This window comes from Odocoileus virginianus, unplaced genomic scaffold (genome assembly GCF_023699985.2).
Source record: "Odocoileus virginianus isolate 20LAN1187 ecotype Illinois unplaced genomic scaffold, Ovbor_1.2 Unplaced_Contig_2, whole genome shotgun sequence".
Taxonomy (NCBI): Eukaryota; Metazoa; Chordata; class Mammalia; order Artiodactyla; family Cervidae; genus Odocoileus; species Odocoileus virginianus.
The window spans coordinates 4,943,848-4,959,735 of NW_027224319.1; the positions used below are offsets into that span (position 1 = coordinate 4,943,848).

The window sequence follows — 15,888 nt, forward strand, 5'->3', positions numbered from 1 at the left end:
GTGGGTTCTTTACCACTAGCACTACCTGGGAAGCCCAACAAAGTTATTAAAAAATATTGAAATTAAATCAGTTTTCCTGTGGAAAATGATATTTAGTTTACAAAATTCATACTCAAGATCTAGAAACCAAAATCAGTTGTATCACTTTCCATACTGCATGACCCACTTTAAACCTTAATGACTCTCTGAGACTATCACGCTCCTTTTTGGGAGATGCCAGCTCCTGAGATGGTCATTTAGTAACTTTTTATATACACTTGATGGCTGATGAGCTTGCTTTGTACGTTAGTTTATTAATAAGATTTGATAAGATACAGGCCAAGGAAGAAAACACCAAGAGGAAAAAAAATGGTGCCAAACCAAATACCTCTTCATTCTTTGTTGAAATTCGCTGACGAAAACTCACGGGCTTCCTGTTCTCATCTACCTCATAATCCTCCTCATTCATCCATTCATTGAAAACATCAGTGTCCAAAATCCATTTTGCATGAACCTAAAATCACATCAAAGCATGAAGAGCTACACAAGTAATAAACTGCTACAATTTTAAAGTACTCAAAATGAAATAAGCTGATTTATTATACTTAAAGCTTCAATTACATATAGTTTAAAAATATAAGATTATTAATGATATATGAGTGGCAACTTAATTTTAACCATGTCTAATTTTTATTCCATATCTTTGATTGAATAAATAGTAAAAAAGCATCACAAGTTTTGTGTGCACTGAGGTTTTGATAATCAAGACCCTTAAATTTTATAATCATGTCTTTTTATTTGATTTTATTAGGATATAACTGAAAAATAAAAGTGAAGACACTTAAGGTGTACACTGTGATTTGACATATGTACACTTTGTGAAGGATTCCCCACCCCCAGTGAACCCATCACCTCACATATTTATCTCACGTGTGTGTTAGCATGCACATATGAGAACATTTAAGTCTACTCAGCAAATTTCAAGTCTAAAATACACTGCTTTCAACTTTTTTCATATTTGACATTAGCTCCTCAGACCTAATTCATCTTACAGCTGAAAAGTGGTATTCCTATTTCTCTTACTCCCCAATCCCTGGCATCCACTTTTCCACTGTTTCTAGGAATAAATTTTTTTTTTAGATTCCACATATAAGTGATACCATATGGTATTCAATTTCACTATGTGGTTCATTTCACTAATCGAGGCATCTTTATCTTCACAAAAATCAGTGATAAAAACATTCAAAAACAGAAGGCCCAAGATAATCATTTCCTTATGCATAAAGGATATCTCTCTATTTATACATTCAGTAACATTCTAAGTAATTACAAAAGATAAATTTTAGATAAATTTCAAATTTCAAATGTCACAGCATTTGAAAACGTACTAGTTTTTCAAAGTACTGAAAAGAATACATATATTTTAAAAGCAGAGCCGAAGATTCACATTGTACATTCTTTACTATCCAGAAAACCTTGGCAGAATTCTCTTGAGAAAGTATGTTAGGACAATATGAACAACTAACAATCATCTGTGCCAGTCATTCTGCTGAACACCTTACAAACAATATGATCTCATTTAATCCCTTAAAGCAATGCAGGTTAGCCTATCCAGTTTTCCAATCAGCAAAAGGGGCAGAGTGTCAGTAAGCTGCCCACTTACTTACCCTACTAGAGAGAAAACTTGGATTTGCACTGAGTTCTGCCTAAGCTCTTAAACTACTATGCTCTATTAATCTTTCTCATAAAAATACCTTCGCATCAGAATAATATAATAGGTTGTACAATCTTAGATAAAACTAGCCCAGTTTCCTTACCTGTAAAATGATACTATGGTAAAATGCTATCAAGTCCAGTCCTAAACTTGTGATTTAGTTTATAAGTTCTACACTTATTATGCAGAGTACATCATGTGAAATGCTGGGCTGGATGAAGCACAAGCTGGAATCAAGATTGCCAGGAGAAATATCAATAACCTCAGATATGCAGATGACACCACCCTTATGGCAGAAAGTGAAGAGGAACCAAAGAGCCTCTTGATGAAAGTGAAAGAGGAGACTGAAAAAGTTGGCTTAAAACTCAACATTCTACAGGAGAGAAGACAGTTCATTTTCTTTTTCAAGTTTTCAATGAGAGAATGGTTTGGATATAACCTCTTAAGTTACATTTAAAGGTAGTTTTTGTTGTTGTTTTTTTAAATCATCTTCCCCAAAGATAATGGGACAACACAAATATAGAGGAAATTGATATGCTTTACTGAAGAGTCAGATAGTAAACATTTTAGGCTTGCAAGCCATATGTTCTCTAGGTCTATTCAACTCTGCTGCTATAGTGTGAAATCAGCCACAGAATATATATAAATGAATGGGTTTGGTGATCTAATAAAATTTTATATGCAAAAACAGGTGGCTTTAATTTACCCAAGAGGATACAATTTGCCAATCTTTGTCAAAAGGAAACATAGTTTTATCCAATTGATACTCCATATACCAGACTTAGTAGAGGAAAAAATTTCAAAAAGTATTAATTACTAAATGATTATTCTGAGATGATTAGTGAAATCCAAAGAGAATTATACAACTTTACTGATATAAAAGATCTAAATAAATAGGGAGATAAATTGCTTCCACAAATTGAGAGACTCAATACTGTAAAGATGTCAGTTCTCTCCAAGTTATTCTATAGATTAAATGTAATTCCAACCAAAACTTCAATGAGTTTAATATGGACCTCAACGAACTGATTCTTAACTTTATACAAAACAACAAAGACCCAAGAGACTCCTGAAGAAAAAAGTGGGAGTACTACTCGGAACAAATCAACTAATTAAACTTCATAACTGCCAAGAAACAAACCACGACTTGTATAAAAGCTTACTTCTGACAGAAATGGCATGGATCATTGGGAGAGAAATCCAGCTTTAGTATTTTCCCACCCTGAATGGAGAGCTGATCTAACACCACATCAAGAAAAAATCTTTCCTACATCATAACATGTTAAAAAATTAATTCCAAGAAGATTAAAGATCTATATACAAAATGCAAAACTAAAGAATAATTTTTAAAGATGATATAGGAAAATATCAAGATGACCTCAGTACTGAAAAACAAAAAGCTAAGCTTACTAGGAAAATTTATTTTTAATACAAGTAACTGGTAACATAACCGTGCATATTATGATGCAGAATATCTAAATAACATCCACAAAGAAAAAAACAATGCAATGGAAAAAAGCAAGAGGTAGAAACAAGCACTCCATAGAAGAAACACCACAAGTCCAAGAATTCATGAAACGGTGACAAAGCTATGTGTCACAGATGCAGAAAACACACACACGGTACCAAGGGAGAAACGGGGGAGACTGGATTGACATGAACACACTACTCTACATAAAACATTTAATAAGAACCTACTGTGTAACTCAGGGAACTGCTCAATGCTCTGTAATGACCTATATGGGACTAGAGTCGAGGAAAGACTGGATCTATGTATAACCGATATATACTCTGCTGTACAGAAGAACACAACCCTGAAAATCAACTATGCTCCAATACAAATTTATTTTTTAAAAATGACCAGGTCAAGTGGCAACAATGAAATATGAACAGTAGACTAAAATGCTGTCAATGTTAAATGTACTGAATTTGACAACTGTACTGTGCTGATGTATGAGAATCCCCTATTCCTAGCAAATATACACTTACTGGAATAAAGACCCATTCCATATGCATCTTTTACCTCAAATATTTGGAAAAAATATTTATATGCAAGTATCAAATATAAACAGTAACTTAAAAAGGGAATAAAATGTTAACAGGCAAATATGGATGATGGGTATACAGGTATGCCAAGTACTATTCTTTTTCTTGCAACTTTTCTGTAAGCTTGAAATCATTTCCAAATTAAAAGTTTGTTTAAAGAAAGTGAAAGTGACTTCGCTCAGTCGTGTCTGACTCTTTGTGACCCATGGACTGTAGCCTACCAGGCTCCTCCATCCATGGGATTTTTCAGGCAAGAGTACTGGAGTGGGCTGCCATTTCCTTCTCCAGCAAATCTTCCTGACCCAGGGATCGAACCCAGGTCTCCTGCATTGCAGACAGATGCTTTACCATCTGAGCCACCAGGGAAGTTTATTTAAAACAAAAAGTATTTTTTGCTAACTCCATATGGAATCTAAAGCTCAAAGGCTATCTCTCTGAAGGTCAAACAATTGGAAATAGGCTGAACCAGGTCTAAAATATAACACTTTGATCCAATTCAAGTGTTGCTTATCCTATATAAAAGTCAATAAAAAATCATGTATAATCACTCGTGGAAAATAGAGCTACCTGTAAAAATACTAGGATAGGGACAGTACAAAAAGAGTCTGGAACATCTTTTGCCCCAGAAAGTACGAGGTATGCAAAAATGAATCAAACAATGCCAAAAGATCACAGGAGGCAGCTTAAAAGAGTTTCCACTGGCCAAATTCAGGTAATTCATCAAAATGTAGTAGTACTGTCAGTGTTCTGTGAGTGCATGCAGAACACAGACACACATCAAGGGAGAATGGAAGAACTGTCCTCACTGTGAAATGCCACCTGCAAACAGACAGCATCAGTAACAGAAATTACTCGTGGATGAGCAAACCTTCAGACAGGAATCTAATTTAAAAAAAGGATATCTCTACACTCTCAAAGTTTTTCCCTATAAAATATCTTAAATGTTGATGAGAAAAATGGCAATGTTACAGTGAGAAAACCAGGCAGATAGTATCTTAACAAATGATCCAACGATCAGCCATAATGGGGAAAATGGACAACATGAGGTGCCCGGTATGAGGCACTGAGAAGGATACCACATTAGAGATGGAATACTGCAGCCCAAAATGCATAGCGTGAACATAACAATGAGGAATATACAAACTAAAATTCAAGGACATTCTAGAACTATAACAACAACAACTAACCTATGTATTTCAAAAATGACAATGTCACAGAAGGAAAAGAAAAAGCTGAAAGTTTCAGATTAAAATAGAATAGAGATGTAACAACTAAATGTAATGTGTGATCCTGAACTGGATCCTGCATCAGGGTAAAAACTTAAATATACTATAAAGCTTCTTGTATCAACAGGACAATTCATGAAAATGGAATATGGGCCCTGTATCAGGTAATAAATTATTTCAATAATTAATAAGAGGGGAATCTGGAAGAATATAAAACAATGCTTTGCTTTGTACTACTCTTGCAACTTTCAAATTTATTTCCACATTAAAAGCTGAAAACATTATATAGAAATGAACAGTAAGACGAGTCTATATAAAAGTCATGCAAGCACTGCTCCTAGCCTTCCTAAATGACATCAACGATGTTCAACTCCACTTCTAACACTCCTTTCTCAATATCTCAAACTACAATCTAACATGGCTTTGAGGTCTCCTCAAACATCACTGCAGACATCTGATCTAAGACCTGGATAATGAGGTCTTCAAGACAATAAGTATCTCCTAATAGGATGATAAGAAAGAAAGGTCATCACTCTGTATATATCTCTTTAAAAAATCACTGTTGTTGAGAATAGCTAAGAAGAGCTATTAACTTATGAAACAGCAAATTTTGTTTTTACTTTTTAAAAAACTCTGTTTTAAAAAAGATCTCTCACCTTCCATGGTTTTTCTGGAATTGGTGGATCTTCAATTTCCGCATCAACATCATTACTATGGACCCAAGTATCATAGCTATAAAAAAAATGGAAAAAGAAATTAGAACCCAAATTCATTCACTTTGATCTAGAGGTACAAACACATTTTAGAAATACTGTTAGGATCCAATAACAGCAAATTATCACATTCTTTTGTCTCTAACACTCTAACAAGAAAACTCTCCTGCAGAGGTCTACAGTAATCTTCACATTGTGAAACCCAAAGGTGAAGCCTCTGTGTACAGAATTTTAACATGTTAACCACTCCTCAAAGGATGTCCCTTATTTATCCTCTGAGACAGAGCTATTATCTGGCATTCCTTCTGGACACTAGCCTCTCCTCCGTCTCTATTGCTAGTTTCTCCTCTGCTCCCAAACCTCTTTAACACTGAAGCACCAAGTTTCAGTTTTTGGAACAATCCTCTTACCTATTCAATTCCTTGATGATCATCTCATGCAGTTCTACGGCTTCAAATATACACTGATGACTTGAAATCTTATATCTGCCTATCTGCCCTCTCCTCTGAATTCTGGACTCATAAATTCAACTGCCAATTCCCACATCTCTCATTATATGTCAAATAAATCTTCCAAACCTAATACACTCAGAAGTCAACATATAATGCCAACCCAACCCCAACAACATGACCTAGCCAAAATCCCAATTCCACTCTTGTTGTTGTTATGGCCAAAATCTCTGGACGATATCCTTGACTTCACTCTCAGTTACATCCTATAATCAAATTATCAACAACTTCTACCACTTCCACCTTCAAATTATGTCTGGAATATCTAACTTCTCACACTTCCATTCTGGCCCAAAGCCCCTGGAATTCCATTTTTCACAGACCAACCAGAGCAGTTTCTTTTAAAAACTGTCAGTCCACACCACTCACTCTTTAAAACCTTCCAACTTGCACTGAACTCAAGAGCTAAAGTCAAAATCCTTACATTGGTTTGCCAAGGCTACATGATCTGGTCCTATGACCTCATCTCCTAGTACTCCCTTCTCACTCACCCCACATGGGCTTTAGTAACGTGCTTTAAATACACCAGGTGGGGGCGCCTTCATACCCTTTATATATGCTCCTCGCTACCCAGATATCCATCTAGCTCACTCCCTCCTGTCTTCACATGTCTCTGCTCAATGGTTCTCTTATCAGTGAAATCCAGCTCACTGATATAAATTACTCCCCATCACCGCTACAATTTTGAAATAAGTATAAAATTACCTACCAAGTTACCTACTTTATCAATGCTCCCTTACTGGCCAGTAAATTATTATAAAACTAAGCCATAAGTGAATGAAACACAAATACGGTAACAAGCAACGGCTGGCTTTAGCCACTTCTCAGAAGTTAGTTCAAAAGCATTCGGCACAAGTATAGCTCAACGTATCTATAAACGCACTGTGCTAAGTGTTCTAGGAACATTTAAAAATGAACTGGCGGGAAAAAGTTCCTTTGCCAAATAATTAACTATAACAAGTAAAGATTATGATGGTGATTAAGCCTTACATTCTTTAAGTCTTAATGAGAAAATGTTACACAAGAAGTGAGGGCACAAACTAAGTTACTAAAGAAAGTGAATTAACAAGGTCCCTTGAGAAGATAAGACATGAGCTAGCCATTACAATTTATTTGAAACATAAACAAAAGGCTAGCAAAAAGGCTAACATGTCTTATAAAGTGTTAACTATAAAATTCGTTTCAATCGTATGCTTTATGTAGCTTGTCATAAATTTGAGTTTCCACCTAAGTGTTTCAAACTGCAATAGTTCCTGTAATAGTTCTTATAATGCTGAAAACTTTAGTAGTGCCGTGAATACCTAGAGCCTTGAGATAAGAAATGTTCTCTAGAAAGAATTTACCTAAATATTATTTTTAAAAAATGTCAGTTCATGTAAAGTGGTCAATTATAGTTCAGAAAAGGTTGACAAGCAAGCTAATTGATCTTGGTTCTAATTAACTCAACTTATATAAAAACTGTTCTTTAAATTATGAAGATACCTAAAAATGTATTTCTTTCTCAAAAATATATATTTACAAGTAAAATAAAGTCACTCAAACAGATTAACTTAAAAACACCACATAACCAAGACACTATATGTCTCCTGATGAAGAACATACAGCTATGCAAGTTTTGCTCCTTTCCTAAACTGAAATAGATTCTGATCAACTCTAGACCCAGAGAATGAAGAAACGTTCAAAGACATCACAGTGACGCCATAAAAAATTCCAGTGTGGTAAAATCTGTATGACAAACCACCCAATTTCTTGAGTAATACACTGTAAGGAGGGGTGAAGACACAGGGAGAACCCACAGGGAGAACTGAAAAATACCTAAGAAATAAATCGACACAAGATGTGTTTAAATTCTAATTCTAACAAACATCAATCTTATCAATTAAACAAATGTATCAGGTGTCAATGACTTGATATTTGACATTAAGGAGTTCCCTGAAATTTTTTAGGTTTGACAGTGGCTGTGTGCTTATTTCTTAAAAAAAATTTAAAAAAACTATCTTTCAGAAATGCATACTGAAATATTTATAACTGAAATACTGAAATGATGTCTTGGATTTGCTAACAAAAATGTGGTAGCAAAGGCTAAACGTGGATGTGGATACAGGTGAAAGAAGACTGGTGTGACATGAAAAACCCACAACAGAGAGTCTGTTCACTTGACAGAAGTGAAATGAAAACCTGAACAGCTCTACCACAGGCTTAAGATAAAGGATGTGAAAGGTTATCCTTTTCCTACATGCCCTCTATGCAGCCATAATATTAAATAACAAGAGCCACTATTTTCACTGACATTAGTTTTTGTTTATAACATTAATTCACATTTAGATACTGAAATAGAGTATGAGTTATGGCACATGCTTCATTTTACACATAATTTCATCCTTAATAAAGAATCCATAAACTGAAAAATAATTTGTTTCCTAAAGGAAACAAATCCAAATTAGCAGTCTAATACCTTAATGAAGGACTGTCTTGACAAACACAGCAAACTTATCAGTTTAAGATAAATAAAGCCTGTGAACTCCACTGCAATAAGTTAATAAATATGAAAGTCAGTAAGAGAATACTCAAAAGAAGTGAGTTCACTGACTAAAACAAATCAACAAAATTGTTACTATTCAGAAAGCAAAGCTATATATAACTGACTCTGACGAAACCGTTTATATACCAGGTCTAAGGACATTTCAACATTACCTGTCAGGGTAAAACCCCCAGTGCACTAACACCTGCTTGTCTTTTCTCATCACAGGTCTCAACCACTCTTCTGAAAGGGAAAAAAAGAAAAAACTTTAGTCAATCTGGAAGAGATGAATCAACTACTTTTTGAACTTAATTTCTACCTAGAGTTTTTGATTTGCTAGAAGCTCCTCCAAAAATTCCTTACTAAGGGGAGGTTTTTCAGTGGTTATTCAGACTTACTAGATTCTAAGTCTATTATCCATTACTCTTGATAAAACCAACTGTCTACTTCCGTAAAATACTCTCCCCCTCCCATCCACCTGCCTATTTGTCACCAGATCCACCCAAATCAAGACCACTATGTTCTTTACAGCTTCCTTTCCCACACAGAACCTCTCCTTCCTTTTTCTGGTAAGCTTTGCAATTATGACACATCGTTCAATGTGTAAGTCATGCTTCAGCTCCTTGATCAAAGTTTTACCAATTGCTCTTTTCCCTCCAGATTCACTTTCTCTGGTATCCTATGGCACTTCATAGTGTTGTATCAGAAGTTTAATCAATAATACCTGATTATATGTGAATGACTTCCTGTTAATTTAGCCCACTCAACAAGAGTGTAAACAATATGACATAGTGTAGATAGTTTCAAGTTTCCTGAACATGTATGTGCACATGTATGTATCAGATGATTCTTGCTGATTTAATCATAGCTGAAACTTATCTGCATTTCAGTACTTGTTATGATTCCTTTGGTAGCTTAGAAAATTCTGGCAGCTTAAAAAACTTGTTTCCAGTACTAAAAAGGAACTAATGAGGTGATAAGCCCCTTGAATCTCACATAACAGCAGAACAGAAAAACTAAGTGAAATCAGCTAAGTAAAATTGGCTTCTCATTGCCAACATCAACAAGAAATAGCCCCAGCTTCACTGACTAATGCCATGAAGTCCACAAGCCTATAGGTTTCTGTCTCAACTAACTCAGTGTTGATGGGAAACCAGCATACTCTGAAAGCCTGGGCACCCACAAATCAAAGAGTTCACTAAATGGCTTGTTGCAGCAACAGCAAACTTGTGGTACAGCAGACAGACACTAGAGAGAGAGCAAGAGATTATAGTTTCCTGAAAGAGAAACTAGCAAAGCTCTCTGAGAAGTCACATACTCAAGCCCAGAAACTGTCTGATGGATGCCAGGTCTCAAGCTGAGCTGATCTGTGCAAGTCTTCGCCTATACCAAGCCAGGCCATAAAGACTGAGAGATGCAGCTCTTTGTCCAAATGCACAAAACACAGCAGGAAAACAAAACAAAACAAAACAGGAAGTGAAAGGGAAAAAGGCCCAATCAAAGGAATGAAATGAATCTTCAAAGTCAATCGTAAAGAAACAAACATCTATGGATTACCTGACAAATTCAAAATCATCAAAAATCATCATTTTAAAGAAGTTCAAAGTACTACAAGAGAACACACTTAAAACAACTAAACAAAACTAGGAAAACAATGTATGAACAAAATAAGAATATCAACAAAGAGATTCAAACCATAAAAAAAGAACCAAACAAATTCTGGAGTTTAAGACTGTAAGAACGAAACTGAAAAATTCTCTAGAGGGGTTCAACATCAGACTTGGCCAATCAGAATAAAGAAAGCAAACTCAAAATCTGGTGGTTTGAGGATACATGTGTATATATAATGGAATCCCTTAGCTGTATACTTGCTAATCAACTATACTCCAATATAAAATTTAAAAAGTTTTTAAAAGCTAGTCATTTAAAATTATTAAAGTCAAAGAACAAAAGGAATTAAGAACAGATAAGAAAACCTAAGGGTTTTTTTTTTGTCTATCTAAATAATTTATTTTGAACAAGATTTAGTCTGTTTTCCTCTTCTAACCCGTATCTCAATTTTTAAAAATTCTCTTTTCTTCTCTGAGGAAGTACACATTCTTTCTGCTAAAAGCAGTAATTCAAGCCATGTTCTTAAACCAATCCCTTTATCCCTATCAGGTCTTAACTAAATTATATGCTCTGCCCAGAAATATACCGTAAAGCCATCAATGAAAGACACACCCCAAACCATCTCCACTTTCTTTTCCCTGCCATACATTCTGGGGCAATGGTGATCTTCCACCAACTCTACAATGTGCTCTCATTTGCAAGTTACTGAAATTTCATTTCAAAGGTTATCAATTATTTCCTGACAGACCAAATGCCTTGTATCAGGCTTTACTTTCTTGGAGAAAAATTCTACTGCCCACAGCTTGTATTTGGAAATGCTTATCTTCCCTTGACTGGTAAAGATACGGACCATCCTGGTTTGCCACCTGACTTATCTCCTGTGCTCTCCTGATATGTGGATTTATCCCATCCAGTGGTAACGCATCCCCTCATCCAGCAATTTAATTGAGACCTTCCCAATGGATCCTGTTCTCTAACCAGTTTCCTTGTATCAAGTATCCCAGGAATCGGCTCCCAGGAAAATTCTCCTACTACAGCCAATAGCTACATGTTTTTCTTCACCAAACCATCAAAATTTGTTTACCCCCTGCTTCACTCACCAAATAAAAACAAAGCTCTTTAAATAAGACTCATGTTCTCTCACCTACTCACTCTATTCCCCACTATCCTGATACACAGTCAAACTCTGCCACTTGATTTTTCTCAAATTTCATAATTTATTCCTCTAAGTTTTATTTTGTGCCCCCTTTAGGATACCATATTCAAAATATTACTAATATCTTAAATATCACCTTTTATTTTAAACTTAATTAATCTATATAAAAGGCACACTGCACTTGCAAGAGTTTTACAACATGGTTGTAATGTGCTGTGGCTGCATTGTTGTTTTTTTTTTTTTTAATTTAAAAAGTTTATCCATTGTTGTACTAAGGTGTGTTACAACTACTTTGACAGTGTTATGTCAAGAAACATATTTCATAATAGTTAGTCCAGTAATTCCACCTATTTGGAGAAATATTTTTTCTTTGCAACTTAACTGTCCATCAACTGATGAATGAATGAATAAAATGTAGTATCACACAATGTACTATTATTTGGCAATAAGAAGGAGTGAAGGGCTGATCCAACATGGATGAGCCCACAAAAACCCACTTACTGCATGATTTTTTTTTTTTTTTTTTCCCATTATAAAACAAACTTCAATTTAGAGTCTGAAGACAAGAGGTAGTTTATGAATCAGATATTTTCAAGTACTTTTTCTCAACTTTCCCATTATCTTCTACCAAAACCAAGTACCAAAACAAACCTATTATTTAAAAATTAACATTCAAACAATAACAGCTAATATTTAATAAGCCCAGTGTCAGGTATTGTCTAAGGTCACATAGGCAAGAAGCCAGGATTCAAACCTGGGCTAGCCTGGATCCAAAGCTCTTTTGCTTTTTTAAAAAATCTGTTTACAAATTTTAATTATTCCCATCTTCTTTCATCCCACATATATTTTCAACTGTTTCTCTTTCTGCTATTGCAAAAAAAGTCTCCACTTTCTTCTCATCCTCCCATTAGTAGGTCTCTTGCCCATTTGTAAATTGCTAAGGACTGAAATACTGCACTTCACCCATGGCCCATCATCTCTTCTCTCTCCCAACATCCAATCAATTAGCAAGCATTCTTGGCCCCACCTTTAAATTATATCCACAATCTCACCATGTCTGATCACTTCTACTATCATTGTTTAGTCCATCAACATCTGTTCTTTGATCCCATCAGTTCAATTTACCGCTTCTACATTGGTTATTTCAATATTCACAAGTCTGTCCCCTCAAAGTCACACAGGTCTCTACTCAAATATCACCTTATCAATTAGGAATTCCTTGTCTACTCTAAATAAATAGGAACATCTTCATTCCTGCTTTCTCATAGCACTGATCTAATGTTCCCTATATATACCTCACTATTCTTTTATCCTATGGTTACCTCTCTCTCCTCTCCTTCCATAGAATGTAATCTTCATGAGGGTCAGGAACTGGTCTCTTTTGTATGATGCTTTTCACTCAGAGCAGTGATTGGTACACAGTAACCGCTCAATAAATATTTGTTGACTGGATAAAAATGACTTTTCAATATATATTTCCCCACTTGGGGTTCTTAAAATTCAAGATAATTCTATAAAAAAGAAGTATATGCTACTTAATAATTACAAAGCTACCAAACACAATCAAAAGAATAAGCTAAAATTTATACAGCAAATATTATTCATAGTTTTAGAAACATCAACCCCCTGAATACAAAATCATATTTACAATGTCAAGATCTTCATATTTCTGCAAGCAACATTCACAATATCCCTTTTTTTTCTTCTCTTTTAACTGGAATTGAACTGGAATTCCACCACATTTATCACCATCTGTTTGGATCCTTAGTTTAACTTGAGTTTGCTTTTGGGTGCTAGATGGCTTCTCTACATCAAATGGGCTGGAGGGCTTCTGAATAGAATAGTTTATAAAAGGCATATTGGTCAGCTGAAGATAAAATGGCCTATAAAGCTGGCTCATATCTTCCACCTTTACAAAAGGCTTTTTGAGTCTACCTGTTTTTGTTTTCTGAGTGCCAACACCTACACCTACTTTTTTCCCCACATCTCTTACAGAAGTGCTTGATTTCTTGAGTAAATACAACACTTTTTTCCTTTGTTCAATGTAGTATCTAATGTCATCAATATGAAGAATTTTTACTCCCCATGATAAGGCATTAGATAATATACTGTTTGAAGGAATAAAATCATGGTCCTTGATAGCTTTTTCAACTAATAATTTTCCTCTGCTCAAACACACTGTATCTGGAGACTTAAATGAACTTCCATCATGGCTGGGATGAGGTGATGTGGTTTCTGCAGTATTGGCAGATTCTGGACTTGGTATAGGAGAGATTCGTCCCAAGGTTTGTGCAAATTTAGCTTCCTTTTTATTTGAAATTAGGTAACTGATATCTTTGCTGAGAAATTCTTCAACTCGCCCTCCGAGATCCTTAATGTCCTTTTGCAGTTTTTCAGATATGGTGACAGAAGGTAAGTCGATGTAAAATACTTTACCCCAGAGAGGTTTATATTTGGATTTTTCTGGTTTGTTATCAGTTTTCAGAGATTTCAAAGATGGTCGGTTTTTTTCATTTTTAACTTGGATTCCACCCTGAAAATGTCCTTTGCTGTGGATCCTCATGGCTCCGGAGTTCATGGCAGCCGCCCGGCACCTACATGCTGGGTCGGGAGAGGGTGTTGCCCCGGGCCGTCTCGGAAACTCGGCTTCCTCGAGGCCCGTTGCCCCGCCGGTCGCCTCTCCCCTTCCGCGGGCCACCACACCCACGCAGTAGAGATGCCGCGCCTGCTGGCTTGGTTTCCGGGGCCGAAATCGGCCCCAGGGCGCCGAAAGGAAGAGGAAAAGCAAAAACGAGTGGACTGCGGCGGTTGAACTGCATGATTTTTTTTTCCAATGTTTGTTGGTAATTTGATCTCTGCTCCCTCTGCCTTTTCTTTTTTTTTTTTTTCCATTTATTTTTATTAGTTGGAGGCTAATTACTTTACATCATTGCAGTGGTTTTTGTCATACATTGAAATGAATTAGCCATGGATTTACATGTATTCCCCATCCCGGTCCCCACCCCCCACCTCCCTCTCCACCCGATCCCTCTGGGTCTTCCCAGTGCGCCAGGCCCGAGCACTTGTCTCATGCATCCAACCTGGGCTGGTGATCTGTTTCACCCTAGATAATATGGCTGCATTGTTATCATCCGCAGATACCTCAAATGGTATACATAATGAGCCCAACACAGAGCTTTGCTGAGAGTCAACATTAACTTGTCAGCTTTCTAAGGTAAATCCTATAGTGTGAAGAAGCAACTTACATTAAAAAATAGCTTCCAATATATTAAAATTAAAATGCTATCTCCTAATAATTACTCTAACTACTGACAGCAACATACAAAACAACCATCAGTATGCAGTAATCAAGGTTGTGTTAAACAAAGGAGAAAAAACTAGCATGAATAAGAAATCTAGATATAACAATTACAGTTCAAATCTTTTGTAAAAGGTAATTTTTTCCAGAAAGTTCATAACTTAAAAGTTCCATACCAGTCTCATTGGAGGAGAGTTAGCCAACAATGGAATGCTATATACACAGCTAATTCACCACCTCCACCTAGTGGAAACCAATTGCTATTACCTAAAAGGATAAAAATCTGAGAAACCACCAATTAAACAGGGAAGGCAGAATGAGGTTTCACACTTTATGAAAGTATCATAATCACAGAGCTAAAACTGTGACTGTTACAAATCAAATCAAGATTTCTGCATCAAAACAGATAATGAAAAGACCTAAATGTCATAGCTAAACTATAAAACTATTAGAAGAAAGCCAAGTATAAAACTTCATGACTCTGGATTTAGGAAATGGTTTCCTGAATTTGACACCAAAAGCACAACCAAGAAATCTAACCTCTTAAAACTGTTTGTAGTATCTATTGGATCTGCAGTGATGTCCCCCTTCCATTCTTGACATTATTCTTTCTCTTTCTGTCGCTTATATGCCACACGATTTTGTCTTATTAGTTTTTTCTAAGAACCGTTTCTGATACTGCTCATCATCTTGCTATTATTACTTTCTAGTTCTTAAGTTTTGCCCTTGTCTTTATTATTTATTTCCTTCTTCCTTTAGGTTTAACTTGCTGTTGTTTCTCTAAATTCTTCAGATAAATTTCTTATGAACCACTGAATTTTCAGTCTTTCTTTTTTCCTAATATATGCATCTAAAGATAAAAATTTCCCTCCGAGCATAGCTTCGGCTGCATTCTACAAAATTTAATGTTCTCACACTTTATTATTCACTTCATAATTATTCAGCTCCAAAGTTTTCCCATTTCCATTACAGTTTTTTCTTTGACCCATGGATTATATGGCAAAATATTTCTTAGCTTTCAAGCATACAGGGATTATCTGGTAATCTTTTTGTTATTGACTTCTAGCATAACTGCACTGGTCAGGAAAAAACACTCAGCATGGGGTAATTAGTCA

At 35.6% G+C, this 15,888-nt stretch overlaps 2 protein-coding genes across 2 annotated transcripts in view; both read right to left on the reverse strand.

The window, feature by feature from the left end:
- Positions 1-15,888, reverse strand: part of SMARCC1 (SWI/SNF related BAF chromatin remodeling complex subunit C1) — a 124,078-nt gene that overhangs the window by 84,230 nt on the left and 23,960 nt on the right. Inside the window, 3 exon segments of the mRNA XM_070463437.1 lie at positions 368-493; positions 5,622-5,697; positions 8,882-8,951. Of these exon segments, the coding sequence (XP_070319538.1) occupies positions 368-493; positions 5,622-5,697; positions 8,882-8,951 (272 nt within the window).
- On the reverse strand, positions 12,024-14,301 carry LOC139033784 (protein DBF4 homolog A-like). Its single transcript, XM_070463438.1, has 2 exons — positions 13,124-14,301; positions 12,024-12,986 (listed from the first exon to the last, which is right to left on the reverse strand). Exons 1-2 carry the CDS (start codon positions 14,051-14,053, stop codon positions 12,969-12,971), a joined length of 948 nt encoding a protein of 315 aa, XP_070319539.1. The 5' UTR covers positions 14,054-14,301; the 3' UTR covers positions 12,024-12,968.

Coding starts and splice junctions, on each gene's coding strand:
- LOC139033784 (XM_070463438.1), bottom strand. CDS start 14,053: ATGAACTCCGGAGCCATGAGGATCCACAGCAAAGGACATTTTCAGGGT.